A 15,826-nucleotide genomic window follows, 5' to 3' on the forward strand; every position below is an offset into this window, starting at 1 on the left:
AGCATGCAGGATCTTAGTTCCCCAACCAGGGATCGAACCTGCTCCCCCTGCAATCGTAGTGAGGAGTGTTAAACACTTGATGGCCAGGGAAGTCCCACGAATAAACTTTTTATTTTCAGAGTTAAGAATAACATTTTTCGGGCTTCCCTGGTGGCGCAGTGGTTGAGAGTCTGCCTGCCGATGCAGGAGACACGAGGATCCCACATGCCGCGGAGGGGCTGGGCCCGTGAGCCATGGCCACTGAGCCTGAGCGTCCGGAGCCTGTGCTCCGCAACGGGGAAAAAAGAATAACATTTTCCCATTTATATTTAAATACTTTGAATTATTTTCAGAAAATACTTTTTCTCAACAACAAAAAAAATCACTATCACACATAAAATATACACAAATAAAAATATATTATAAATGTTGCCCAAATACAAAAATCACTGTTTTAAAATGTATTTTTATCAAGAAATTGCAGGATGCTATATTGAATGCACTTTCTAGTCTGGGAAATGTAGTCTAGCTGTATATCCAGTAAGAGATAATATAGGTTTGGTGAATAGCTGTCAGTTTTTATGATATAACTAGATGTGTGTGTATAAACATATATGATAATAAAATTTTTATTAAGTTTTAGTTTTTAATATCAAAATTATAATAGATCATGGGTAAAAGATACAGTCAAACAATTCAATTAGCAGATATAAAACAAAGTACTGTTTTAGACCCAGTAAAATTGGTTATCAGTTACATGATTAAAACTGAGTAATTCCAATAATGCAGTATCTTGCCTGATTTGCTTTTCACTGTCTATGGCTAAGAAGTGTCACGTTTCTCAGATATGTTCAGAACCCTAAGCCTCAGGCCCATAAATCATCCTAGATAATGTTAGGGTAACTGCTGAAATGGGCACTGTCACTCCTGAAGGATAAGACCACTATTCCCTGAAGAAAATCTATGACTTGTCTATTACATGCAGAAGGATTCAATAGATGATTGCCACCTGAGAAATGTCCAGGCCTTTTAAACTAAGGACTTTGTTCAATATGCATTGTGAAGGAAACTCAATCTTCCAGAGGTTCTCTATTATCTACTACCAGAGGTCTTCCAGCTCTGCTTGCTTTTCATTGATAGTAATGAAATCCTTATATAGTCTGTGTGGCTACTTCTTGGACCCAGAATGTACAGAGGGACACAATACTAACCTCTAAATGCATACAGTATTTCAACTGCATTATTATTATTATTAATCAGCTGTCTCATGCTCCAATTTATAGCTATCTATAAACATGCCTTATTTGTACTTTAGATTTTGAATCCTTGAATATTAGAAATTCAACCTGATCTTTATGAGGTTTACCATGTCTAGTCCAGAGCAGCTGTGTAATAAATGTTTGTTGAATGAAACATGAACAAATGCATGCAGAGTCCCCAAGATAGTTGGGATGGCAGATAATTGTTTTTATATACTAGACCTTCCAAATTAGGAGGTTAATTCTTAAAATGGCCAGTAGAGACAACTATTGGGTAAAAAATTCTTGATGTGCAACAAAATAATGCTCAGGAAATACCTTGTCCTGGTTTGGCTTTTTTTTTTTCCTTCTGCAAGAACTTCTGTTTTTTCAAGCTCATCAAACGTCCCTGCACATTTAACACATTCAACTATGTTTAGCAAATCTGCTTTTAGAGTATATTTTGAGTCATCAGCTGCTACATACTGCACATGGAGCAATCAACAAGAGTATTCTCCTGAGAAAAATGTGTTTTCAGTTATTGAGGATTTGCATTTTCTACTAACAGAGGCTCCATAACTGTGGCAATTCAATAAATTACACATGGTGAAAAGAATTAGCTGCTTGTCAGTCATACTGCTAAATGTTTTCTTGCCTTTGGAAGAGTGCTAGAAACACTATAATTAGCAGGTTTTCAAAGCTGAAATGGGGATCTTATAATAATTAACACTGAGGTTAGTGAGAGTCAAATGTTTTAATCCATAAGCACTGAAGTGGTTTGAGTCCCAAAACATTACCAAACACATTTTTTTTTCCAGAACTGATTAAAATACTTAAGACTACAAAGTATACAAAAGTTGGTCTGTTCCTTTTCTCTTTTTTAAATAAAATTAATTAATTTATTTTTTTAAATTTATTTTATTTTTGGCTACGTTGGGTCTTCGTTGCTGCTCACAGGCTTTTCTCTGGTTGTGGTGAGTGGGGGCTACTCTTCGGTGCAGTGTGCAGGCTTCTCATTGTGGTGGCTTCTCTTGTTGCAGAGCACAGTCTCTAGGCACATGAGCTTCAGTAGTTGTGGCATGCAGGCTCAGTAGTTATGCCTCGCAGGCTCTAGAGCACAGGCTCAGTAGTTGCGGTGCACGGGCTTAGGTGCTCCGCAGCCTATGGGATCTTCCTGGACCAGGGCTTGAACACATGTCCCCTGCACTGGCAGGCGGATTCTTAACCACTGAGCCACCAGGGAAGCCCTGGTCCATTCTTATGTTTTGCATTCTTTTGTGTGGGAACGAAGGTTGTCCAAAGGAATTGGTTAAGATTAATGTGACAGCACATCTTTCAGAACAATCAGATTTTAGAAATCAAATCTCACTGTAGCCATGTATTTAAGTACTACTTTTTCAAAGGCTTTGTGTGCAGGGCTCAGGTTGAAGCAGGACAGAAGTCATTGCTTTTATCTAACTGAAGACAAGCTGAGGTGAATGCAGCATCCACTGCAATCTGATTCTCAGGCAATTTTGCTGCTTACTCTCTCACCACCAATATACTCTCCTTCCCTCACCTACTCCCTCCTTCTGACTTCCGGCCAGGACCAAGCAAGTAATGAGCGAAGATAGTCAGGAAAGGGCAATGGGGGATCAGGAAATTATGATACAAGCATTCTACTTCTTTTATTGAAAACATCTGATTTTAGTATTTCTTCTGTTCCCTTATGTGTTATAGATCTCATTATGGAGCTCTCTACATGATAGCCTTAATTAGTACAGCTTAAAGAGTTGGATTCCTGTGTGTGCTTAGAATCATCAGTATTGAGTGTCAGGAAACTTGCCCCCAGTCTAAGCCGTGACTCCCACATATTGCTTTTCAGGTTCTTATCCAGACACCTTTCTTTCTTTTCTTGATGTCTTTAACTGAAATGTAGGTTTGTGACCAGTTAATGCTTTGTTTTTCTGAATACACGAAGCTGTGGTTATATATTGAATAACATCTAATTGGAAAACTCGGCTCCAATTTTTCAAAAGGACAATTTAGTTTATCTCCCATGAACAGGAAGTTTTTAAAACAATAGTATCAGAGTATTACGTTCAAAAGAATCTTAAAATTTATGTAGTCCAACTTCTTCATTTTACCAGATAAGGAAAATGAGCACCAGGCAGAGATTAAGTGATTGTTGAAAATCATACAGTTGGTTAGTGGCCAGGCTATGACTAAACCCAGTTCTTCTATCTTCTAGTTCACTGTTTTCATTAGTTTTGCTTTCCAGTAGACTACAACAAAATTTTTAAAAATAAGATTTGAACCACAATCTAATTTTAAGTAAGTGTTGTGGCAGGCCCAAAGCTGAGGACAGATTTAAGTATAAACTTTAAATGCACAGTGTACTTGAAAAAAAATTAACTTCGTGTCCTCAAAGGAGATTACCCTGTCATGAAGTGAAAGTGCAGCTATCATTATGTGTACCTCAAGGCTGAGGCAGGATACTCTTTGTAGGAAACCAAATATTTCCTGCTGTGTGCGTTTTGGGAGAAGAAATTTGAAGAAATCTTACTTATTCATCTAACATCTCACCTCCTTTAGTGAATATGTGTACTCTAAGCATTTACCAAATGGTATATTTGTTGATGTTTTTGATGGCAGGGCTTTCTTCTTCTTTTTTAAAATCTTTTTTCTCTTTTAAAGTTCAGATCTCCAGTATAGGCCATTTTCTTGATGTTTATTTGTTTGGGTTTCTGTTTTGCTCATTTACATCTTTCAAGTCTACATGTCCCTTGTTTCCTTTAAGGTGACCCTGATCTCCTTGAGGAGCCTCTGGAAGCTCATCTTCTCCAACACACAGGTAGCCTACGGAGTCCTTAACAGCTCCTATCTCCAGCCAGATCTTTACCCATCACCAGTAGGAATATCCTCTCAGATGTCTAATTGACACTTGATATTTAAGTATTTAAGTTCAAAATTGAAATTTTGTTTGCATTCTTTCTCCATATAAGCACCCTCTTCTCAATTTCTATGTAATTATCAATGCAACTGCTATTCTTCTATGTTTCCCTCCTTACAAACTTGGAGCTGACTGCTCCCTTTTATTAATCCCCAATATCATTCTGTCTCCAGGTCTTATGAATAATTTATTTTTCCATGTCTTAGAGACTGACTCTTGCTTTTCTTTTTCTAGAGCACCTACAATAACTCAGACCCTCACCATCTCACTCATGACTTCTGTAACAGCCTCCTAATGAACTGAAGATTTCAATTTATTCCAACAAAACCTGTATAAGTTGATCAAAGTGATTGTGCCTAACTGTTGTAAATGAATTGAATTAATAATTATTGATAACCTACTATGTGCCAGGCATACCTTACCTCAATTAATCTTAAACACTACCATATGAAGTAGGTGTGGTTTTTTGTTATTGTTAGCATCAGTATTAGCAAATTTGGATTGAAGACTTATTACGTGCAAGACCCTGCCTGTGTAAGTACTTTATTCTTATAATACTATTACGAGTAGGTATTATTATCAGCTCCATTTTGCAGGTGAGATTGAAGCATACAGGAATTAAATAACCTATCCAAGGCCATACAGCTTGCCAGTAAGAGAGCCAGGATTTGTTCCTAGGCAGTCTGACTACAGAGCCCAGGCTGAAAGCCATCACAGTCTTAGAACCTCAGTATGATAGATAAGGAGTCTGAGGCCGGAAGAATATTTCAGTCCATCACCTTTCCCCTCAAGTTTCTTATGTTTGTCATCTTTCCTCCTACTCTCAGCAGATAATCTTAGCCTTAAATGTTGGTATTTTTCAACACTCTATCCCTGGTCCTCTTCTCTGTTAATGCTAAACCATTGGCTCTTTACCTTTTTGTCAGGGACTCCTTTGAGGATTTGATAAAATTTTGGACTTTCTTTCCAGAAAAATGCACATAGATACACAAGCATTCAGCCGCAGGGGCTGTAGGACTCCCTTAAAGCCCACACATGGGCCCCAGGCTAGGAATTCATGCTCCTACACATTGAAACAAGTTCTAGAGAGATTAAATATTTAAAAGTAAAATATACAACAAACAAAAAATTATAGTAAATATGGGAGAATTTGTTTCACACATTCACAGGCTGGGGAAGGCCTTTCTAAGTGTGCCACCAAATCAAAAAGCCACAAAGAAAAAGAATGACAGATTTGACTTTATACAAACTTTAACATTCTCTAAAAGTTTTCTCTAGCAGTAAAATGCGATAACGGTATGAAACTCTATAACTGTGTTAATTAAGGAGAGCACTGTTTGCAAAGTAGAAAATCTCTGTGTAACATGAAATGCCCTCTTACCTCCCGTGACAATCACATTTGCTTTTCTACTGTAACAAAAAGTGTTTGCTCCTCTTGGCATGGAAAACTCTCTGACAGGCCTGCAAAACACAAATTAGATATAAAGCTTGTATATTTTTCCTTATAAAGCTAATTCCAACTTATAAATAGATTGTGTTCAAGAGGCTCACTTCTAAGTTGTTATGAATCCATTTACCCACAGAAAATATTATAAGCAAAGATTAAATTCTTACTGACCCACAGAATCTACTTACTCCATAATATGATATTAATGCAGCATTTGCATTGTTTCTGTTTAAAAAGAAATCCTTTCCTCCACCCTGGAGTTGCGGTTGTGCTGATGTTAAGGCTGGGCAGAGATATATCACGTCTTAAGCCAGAAAGTATATTGCTCAGCTAAATGAGTGTAGTACAGAATGGCAGGAATGTATTTGGATACTTCCCCCTCACTCACTACCCACATCCAACTTGCTGTCAAGTCTTGTTGATTTTACCTCCTAAATAGACATGAAATCTGACCACTTCTTCCCATTTCCGCCACAATGTCTTGGTTCAACTCTCTATCCCCTCTCACTGGAACTACTGCAATAAACTGCTAATCTCTCAGCTTCTACTATTTTCCATTCTCTTTCCCCAATCACACTCCAAATCCTGTTGTCAAGTTGCAGCCAAAGTGATCTTTCTAAAACATGAGTTGGATCACATCACTTTTCTCCAGTGGACTCCTGATACTCTAAGAAACACCAGGTTCCTTCACCTGGCCCACCAGGCCCATATGGTGCTGGATGGTCCTTGTCACCTTTTCAGGCTCACTCCATGCCCTCCTCTTCCCCTGGATCCAGCCATGTGGTCTCTTTAGCTTCCTTTCTGGCCTCACTGAACTCTCTTTCTCCTCAAGAGCTTCTGCACAGGCCAAAGATTTTCTTTCCCCGGATCCTAGCCACACTAACAGACACCCTCCTGTAAGTGTCAGCTTAAATACCACTTTCTCAGAAAGGCCTTTCCTGGACTCCACCCTCCTGCCCCCACCAAATAAATAAAGTCTTTTGTGTTATTTTCTAGTCTAGTACCATGTTATTTTCCCTTAGGCATAAAGCACCTGACCTTAGTCTCCTCTTGCCTTGTATGTTTCCTTTTCTTTTCTTTTTTCATAAATAAAATGGTAATATATACTATTCTGTTCCTTGGTTTTTTCACTTAATAATATATCTTGACGATCTTTCCAAATCAGTAGGTAAAAAACTTTCTCATTCTTTTTCCTGATTGTCATAGAGTATTCCTTTATAAGACTAAATCATCACTTAATTTCTGAGGGACATCAAGCTGTCTCAAATTTTTTGTGATTACAAATAATACTGCAACTTTCTTATAAAAGTGCCATGTCATATGTATGTATTTCTAAAAGACAAGTTCTTAGAAGTGGTATTGCAAGTCAAGGGGTACATGTATTTGTAATTTTAAATTATATTGCAGTTTCTTTTTAATTCTTTTTGCCCACTAGACTACACTTCTTCAAATGTGGCTCTTTACAAAAACTGGGCCTCATAAAGCATAGCTTCTATGTAGCTTATATTTTGGGGTTATCTTTGAGATAATAAACCTAAGGGGCAATACCCAGAAGCATCTTGGATTGCAATTATCACCCTAAACCTCAGGTGAGAATAAATTTTCATTATAAGGGCCCAACGTGGATTTAGGTTATAAAAGAAATGGATGTGAATTAAACACAAGCTGTAGATTTCTCAGAACACAATCACAAAGTCAATGAGAGAGCATGTAAATGAAGTCTGAATTGCAGTCTTTGGGAAGATGCAGATATAAGATTTGGCTGAAACAACTTTGTTTAATGTCAGAAAAATTATGAAGAAAAAATTTGCTCAACTAAATTCAGGAATTTACATAAGAGGCTCTTACTGGGAACCATGGATCATGTGTAGTTTTTCCAATTATGTTACTTTTTATTCTTCCTTAAACCTAAGGTAAAGAGTATTCCTTAGAACCCTACATCCAACTTCATCAACCTCTTAACTTAGAGGTTAACTTCATTAACCTCTTTACTTAGGTCAGGAATTCTCATGACCTTAGAGCAGTGGTTCCTAAACTTGGAATCAGAATCACTTTGGATGCTAAAATATAAATTCCTGATCCTATCCCTAACTTAGTAAATCGGAATCTTCAAGGGGTTCAGAAATTCATATTAAATTTTTTTCCAAAATGTTTTCTCACATATATGCCTATAACATTTACTTGTAAATTATATACATATATTACACAATTAATATAGTATGTATATTATAAACAAACAGCAATAAAAATGTGATAAAAATGTAAAAGAAAGGGAATTTCTACCCACTTTCTGATTGCTCATCTTGCATTCCCTCTGGGGTATATGCACCCTGCTTTTGAGTTGGTTCCTGATAGTTTCAAGAAAGAATATGAGAGCTCTTTCTGATTTTTTTTTTTAACAGGAGCCCCAGTAGGAGGAGGTAGTGGGAAGGGCAGACTTCTGTAGGAACCTGCCATAAAATGGATGGAGCTTGACAGGGCAAACTGGTGAAGTGGACTTAGAATGCACCCAGGGTTGAGGTCAGGAGGCCTAGATTTTGGTCACATTCTGTTGCTAAATATATGACATTAGAAGCGTCACTTAATTTTGCTGAACTACAATTTCCCCACTTATGAGACCAAGGATTTGGATATAGCTTAAATAGCTTCTACTACTTAAAATCTTTGATTTTATGCTTTCTGTGTGGATGTGGCTGGGTAGGAGTCCAGCAGGCCACTGCATAGCTTATGTAGGTGGTGGCCAGCACTATGCAGCACACAACCTGCATAACCGTTACCAGTGGCCCCTGGATTGGGGCAGGGGAAAGTACATGAACAAAGACTCCAATGACTCATTGTACTTTCTAATCAGTAGTGTAGCTCCCCCCGTGTGGGGGAAGAAGTGAAATTAGAGCAGCTAGAGGGTTGTGGGAGAAATAGATCTGAATTTATGGATTCATTGAAGGTTGTTGACTATAGACTTTCCATATTGGAAATGTTCGGGATAGTATGTTTGAAAATTGTTCCTGTCTTACCTAAGATTATTAAAGCATTAGATTTCTGTATTAAATAATGTCTGCAGTTGGCAAAGGAGTTGGGGAGAGGGCATAGTGAGCTAAAAGTATACTCTGAAAGGGAAGTAACCAAGAGAGAGAAATTCCCCAATGACAACAAGGCCTGTGAAAGAATTTTGGGGGGCACTCAGTAGGGCCTCAACAAAATTTACTGAGTACAAACTGAATGTCCAGCACTGGCCTAGAGGAAATATCAGTGAACTGTGATAGCAGAGGTGAGAGTGTTCATTAGTTAAGATGTGTACAGGAGCCAGGCAGGTAAACTATATGAGCGAAGTGGGCTGGCTAGGAAACTACAGGGAGTGCACGGAGAGTGCATGTCCTGTGGAAAGTGGGAGCCAAGGCCCAGAGTCAGTTAACAAAACCAAATAAATGACTGTAAATGCTACCAAACAAAACACCATTTGCAGGTTGCATTTAGCTCGTGAGACTACCAGTCTGCAACCTCTGAATGAGACAGCTCCTATATTTTAAAAAACATACACGATGATAAAATAGCAATAGTTTAGACAAAATTTCCAATTTTGATAAGTGAGAATGATCATTTAGAGGAGAAAAAAATAGCTCTTTTTGTTTTAAAGTTCAAAAGTAAAACAAAGTATCAGTTGTTAAGTCCTAAGTGGGAAGTTTACTAAATAAACAGGAATAGATTATACTACTTCTATGTAAAAAGATACCTCTAAGATATTTTAAAAGATTTTTTCTTCCAAAAAAATTATATCTAGTTTATAGTAGTAATTTTTCTGACTAGCTAATGCAAAGGTAAACTGTAGTCCTAATTTATTCAAATTACTTATTTACAGTTCATGAAAAGCAGCCCTAATTCAGTAACATAAATCTAAAGTCAGAATTTAGAATTTTGAAAATGTTTAAACGTTCCAGATAAGAAGTAGTTTCTACTTATCTCTGGTGACTTATTTACACTTTTGCCAATGACATGTTTTTCTGGTTGACTGAATGAACTGAACTTGATTAGGTATAAACTGGGAAGTCATTATTTTCTTCTACCCTTGTCTCCAAACACAGTCTCTTAGTACATCATCGTGCCCCAGCAGCAAGTCTTCTTGGACCAGTTTCCATTAGAAAGGGAAATTCCTGCTAAACCACTGACTGTGGCCCACAGGAAATTCACACAGGCTAGTCATGCAGGACAGTGTCAACCTGAATGCAGCCCCACCCTATTGTCTTGGGTCCCTCCTGCCAGGTAGGAATGTGTGCATTAGGCACAGCAGGGGCAGAGCTGAGGGCCCACAGTAATTTTGGGGGCCCACAGAAATGTTCTAATTGTTCTTAAAATCAAAGGAAAAAATTTAAGTTTAGGGTCAAGAGAAGTGTTTTAATTTTTTCTCATATCAGAAAAACTAAAATTTTTAGAGCCTAAAACATTAAAAAAGTTGAAGTCTTTAAAATTATATCAAAAATAACGTGCCATATTGAGAGCGTTATGGTGGGAGGGACACATGAAGGCAAAAGTGCTCAGGGCCGCATGTCATAATATGGTCCAGCCTGCAGCCTTCAGAATTCCCCATGGGGAAGCAAGTAGTGGTCATAATGTGCATATGTCACCTGTCAAACTTGCCTAAGGTGAGCCTGTGTCCTTTGGGGCCTCAGCAAGTAGCCCCTGGGGAGCCAGATGTATTTCTCTGCTTTTTTGGCTCTCCTGGAGCTCTCCTCCAGCGGCCTGAGGTGCGGAAAACTCTCTACCACCTCCACTCTCACCCTGGGGATGGCAGACCAAATGCCTCAGCATTGCCCATAGTTCCACAGCTAGGTAACTGCATCCTCCTTTTCAACTATTTTAGAATTGCTTGTTGTTTCTTCATTGTTGTGGGTGACTGATAAGAGTCATGGGACTGGTCTGACTACCTTCTAATAATTCTGTGAGGATGGTTTAGTATATCTTTCTTTAAATGGAACTTTAGCTGAAATTCTAAGATAGCAGGAAAAGAAACATTTAATGCCCTGTTAGTTGATTATGGATCTATCAAACATTTTTACATCAATGTCTCAGCATGTAAAATGGGAATCATACATACTTCCCATTAAATTTTTTTTGTTTTTTTAAAATACCTGCCCATTAGATAAAATTAATCTATTTTCCTGGCCCACATAATTAAATGGACCAGAAATGGATGAACTGTGTCTTTCAATAAAGCCAGTTGCAACTAATTCATATAATTGATCCAAAAAAATTCAAAATTCATATAATTGATTCAAAAAAATTCAAAATTGATTCAAAAAAAATCAAAATTCAAAAAATTCATATAATTGATGTCAACTGGGAAAAAACTTAAAAGATGAGCTGCTTTTCACAGATATTTTATATACATATTCAACTGCATAGTTTTAAACAGGTTGCTTTCTTATTCTGTAACTAGGTGTAATTTACTCTAACTGGTACATACCAGAGTGTTCTCTGAGAAAGTTATGATAATATTAACTAGTATTTCCACAGCATTTTACATCTGAAGAATGAAGAGAGTTTTCACTCAACATCTTACAGTGCAGTGAGATATCTGGTTTGGTGTTTGGACTTGAGCTCAGGTCCTCCACACCATGGTCCCTCCTCAGGGATGGGGTGGTAGGCCAGGAGTTGGGGGGGACCACCCTCTTGTCTAGGATGCCTCAGGGGGACCCACCTCTAAACAGTGACCACACCAAGATAGCACTAGACTCATAGTCTTATGTACAATGTTGGCCCATATTGTCCATTCCATAACAAAATAAAATGTAGATACCATGCGCCTTTGAACACAGAAGGCTCCCAATAAATATGTTTGAATACCCTTCAGGGAAAAATACCACTGGTTGACAATACTGTACCAGTTTTCAGAGTCACACAGAATAGAAATATATTGATTCTGGGAAGTTCCCTCTGAAATTTTCCCTGAGATAATAGTACTTTTGAAGGAGAAACATTTTCTAATAATTTCTTCAAAATGAAAAAAAAAAAAAATCCAAACACTATACTATCAAAAGACCTTGCCTGAATCATAGCATACTTCACCTTAGTTTCCTTGCTAATGTTACACAAATTTGTGAGCTCTGATCTGGAGAGGGAAGCAGGGTAATCAGATGGAACGTTACATAATTAGGGTTATTCACTGAATGTAATACGATGCTCAGACAGGAAAGCATTCCGGGGGATCATGTAATTGCTAAAGGTGAAGGGCCATTGAGCAAGCTTGTATCCTCTCTTATCTTCCCTTGGGGTGGGGGTAGATGGGAGGAATGCAGGGGACAAAGAAGAAGTCATTTTTATTTCCTCCTTAATGATGTAAGGCAGGAAATTTGCGTGCCTCAGGTAAAGGTATTTTTTTTAGATAGCGGTCCTCACTCTGGGTTACTGCCTGTGATTAATCCATATTGTACCCATTCCCAAAGAACAAGAGAAGGTGCAATAGAAAACTTCAGATCAGAGTATGGTAAACTTTTTCTTTAAGGATCCGGATAATAAATATTTTACACTTTCCTATTTACTCTCTGCCACTGTAGCACAAAAACAGCTGTAAATAACATGTAAACAAGTGAGCATGGCTGTGTTCCCATATAACTTCATGAGCAATGAAATTTGAATTTCATATAATTTTCATGGGTCATGAAATATTACTCTTCTTTGATTTTTTCAACGATTTAAAAATGTAAAACTTATTCTTAGTTTGCAGATGCTACAAAAGCAGATGGCCCGCTGAACATGGGACATGCCATTTTCTGACCCTTACTATAGAAGTGGGAACACAAAGCACAAACCAGTACAGGTCTACAGTAACTCCACCTGATCTCAGTATTAAAATTCATTGTCTGATGTATTTCAGTATCTTTATTAAGGAAACAAAAAGGGGAACTTTTACATTTATTGAGCACTAACTATATATACCATGCATTAAGCTAGGCACATTACCTGAGTAAATTAGGTTAATTTTTACATACCTTATAACACTACGAGGTAGGTATATTCATTCCCATTTAAAGATGGAAAAACTGAGACTAAGTAGAGCTAATGGTAACGTGTTCAATGGTCACAAAGCCTTGAGTGCCAGACAGAAACCAGTTCTGACTGGCTCCATAGCAACCCTACTGAGAACCACTACATACTTTCTAATATTACAATCTGCCTCCAAGCTGGGTAACTAATAAAGAGTAATGCTAAGTAGTTAATTGCTCATCTCTTGGAATTGCCAAGCTATTAAAGGGTTAATGGTTCAACTTATGTCTTGCAATAGGCCAATATTCTTTACATGGCAATATTAATAGCATATGTTCATTTTCCTGCTGGTACATTTGTGAAATTACCATACAAAATTATGACCAGAATGATAATCATTTCTTAAATGGAAAATTTTTTTTGAGAGGAGTTTTTTCCTGCCTTTCTGGGAGCTGTACTGGCTTCCATTTTAACAACTGGCCAATTATGAATTAGTATAAATGCAGTTTCATCTGTCTCAGCTTAAGACTTATCATAAGAAATTGCAGAGATAAGAATATGATGAATCTAGGGATGGAGTGGACTTGACTCTCTATTGAAATGACTCTTCAATGGCACTGACAGTTCTGGAAAACATGATTACACTGTATCACTTGAGAAATCTCTTTAGCTTCTAGATTTAGGAGAGTGACCCAAGGAAGTAGATGAAAAGTCAGCCAGAATTTGACAGAATAGATCAATGATCATTATTTGCTGAGTTTGTATATTTTTGTCTCACAGTTTCCTGACCCTCTTGGGCCAAATTCCAGGAGATATGGTGAATACTAGGAAGCTTGGAATTGAGCTTAAAGACAAACTCCTGCCTATTGCAAAATAGATGCTCTTCAGACCTAAGACCAGAAAGTACTGGCAAGTATGAAAAAGAAAACCTTCTAGATAATTTAAGTGTTTACAGCTACAGAGTACCAAATCTACAGAACACTGTAGAGAGGAGGAATTTAAATTCCCTACAATAATATTACATAAATAAAAAAATACATACTAACATTCATTTTGAACAAAACATATAAATAAAAAGATTTATTAAACCCAAAGAATGGTTGCATCTCTGTGTGTGTGTGTGTGTGCGTGTGTCTGTTTGCACATAAGTAAAAATGGAATGGGATACAAGGTTAAAAAGAAAAATGGAGCTGAAGGAATCAGGCTCCCTGACTTCAGACTATACTACAAAGCTACAGTAATCAAGACAGTATGATACTGGCACAAAAAGAGAACTATAGATCAATGGAACAGAATAGAAAGCCCAGAGATAAACCCATGCACATATGGTCACCTTATTTTTGATAAAGGAGGCAAGAATATACAATGGAGAAAAGATATCCTCTTCAATAAGTAGTGCTGGGAAAACTGGACAGCTACATATAAAAGAATGAAATTAGAACACTCCCTAACACCATAAACAAAAATAAACTCAAAATGGATTAAACACCTAAATGTAAGGCCAGACACTATCAAACTCTTAGAGGAAAACATAGGCAGAACACTCTATGACGTAAATCACAGCAAGATCCTTTTTGACCCACCTCCTAGAGAAATGGAAATAAAAACAAAAAGAAACAAATAGGACCTAATGAAACTTAAAAGCTTTTGCACAGCAAAGGAAACTGTAACCAAGATGGAAAGACAACCCACAGAATGGGAGAAAATATTTGCAAATGAAGCAACTGACAAAGGATTAATCTCCAAAATTTACAAGCAGCTCATGCAGCTCAATATCAAAAAAACAAACAACCCAATCCAAAAATGGGCAGAAGACCTAAATAGACATTTCTCCAAAGAAGATATACAGATTGCCAACAAACACATGAACGAAGGCTCAACATCATTAATCATTAGAGAAATGTAAACCGAAACTACAATGAGGTATCACCTCACACCAGTCAGAATGGCCATCATCAAAAAATCTAGAAACAATAAATGCTGGAGAGGGTGTGGAGAAAAGGGAACACTCTTGCACTGTTGGTGGGAGTGTAAATTGATACAGCCACTATGGAGAACAGTATGGAGGTTCCTTAAAATACTAAAAATACAACTACCATACGACCCAGCAATCCCACTACTGGGCATATACTCTGAGAAAACCGTAATTCAAAAAGAGTCATGTATCACAATGTTTGTCGCAGCTCTATTTACAATAGCCAGGACATGGAAGCAATCTAAGTGTCCATCAACAGATGAATGGATAAAGAAGATGTGGCACGTATGTACAATGGAATATTACTCAGCCATAAAAAGAAACGAAACTGAGTTATTTGTAGTGAGGTAGATGGACCTAGAGTCTGTCATACAGAGTGAAGTAAGTCAGAAAGAGAAAAACAAATACTGTATGCTAACACATGTATATGGAATCGAAAAAAAAATGGTCATGAAGAACCTAGGGGCAGGACGGGAATAAAGACCTACTAGAGAATGGACTTGAAGACACAGGGAGGGGGAAGGGTAAGCTGGGACAAAGTGAGAGATTGGCATAGACATATATACACTACCAAATGTAAAACCAGTAGCTAGTGGGAAGCAGCCACATAGCACAGGGAGATAGCTTGGTGCTTTGTGACCACCAAGAAGGGTGGGATAGGGAGGGTGGGAGGGAGGGAGACACAAGAGGGAAGAGTTATGGGGATACATATGTATAGCTGATTCGCCTTGTTATAAAGCAGAAACTAACACACCATTGTAAAGCAATTATACTCCAGTAAAGATGTTAATAAATAAATAAAAAGGAATAAGAGTGTGACTAACTCAATTCTGCTCTTGAGGATACGTCACTGGAAAAAAAAAGGGAATTATATCTTCCTAGAATCATGTCAGTTGAAGGGCATGTTTTCGCTGACAAAAAGAAGGTACCTATTAACATTTCATTAAGACCTAATACAAGCATTCACCACCTGATTGACAGATCCTAATACTTGGAAAAGGGAATATTGGCCCATACAAATTGTTCCCAAAGGAAAACTTGTGCCTTTTCTTTCTTGCAGTGTTAGAGTATTTATTATTATCATAGATTTTGGCAGCATGCGGAAATCAGTGTTCTTTAAAAATCCAGTCTCCACAAAAGACCTTAAATATCTATAAGCAAATAATAATACTTTCAGTTGTTAAGGGGTTTTAGTTTTCAAAGCACCTTCACCCATTTCAGCTTATTTGAGTAGCACAAAAATCCCATGAGCTAAGAAAGTTAGTATTATTCCTATT

General features: G+C 37.5%; 1 protein-coding gene across 1 annotated transcript in view; it reads right to left on the reverse strand.

Annotated features, from left to right (window-relative positions):
- WDR64 (WD repeat domain 64) overlaps window positions 1–15,826 on the reverse strand; it is a gene marked incomplete at both ends in the record, with an annotated part of 149,248 nt that overhangs the window by 90,446 nt on the left and 42,976 nt on the right. Inside the window, one exon of the mRNA XM_082666678.1 lies at window positions 5,531–5,610. Within this exon, the coding sequence (XP_082522804.1) occupies window positions 5,531–5,610 (80 nt within the window). The remainder of the gene's footprint in view (window positions 1–5,530; window positions 5,611–15,826) is intronic.

Source organism: Grampus griseus (genome assembly GCF_964374135.1).
Source record: "Grampus griseus genome assembly, chromosome: 1".
NCBI lineage: Eukaryota > Metazoa > Chordata > Mammalia > Artiodactyla > Delphinidae > Grampus > Grampus griseus.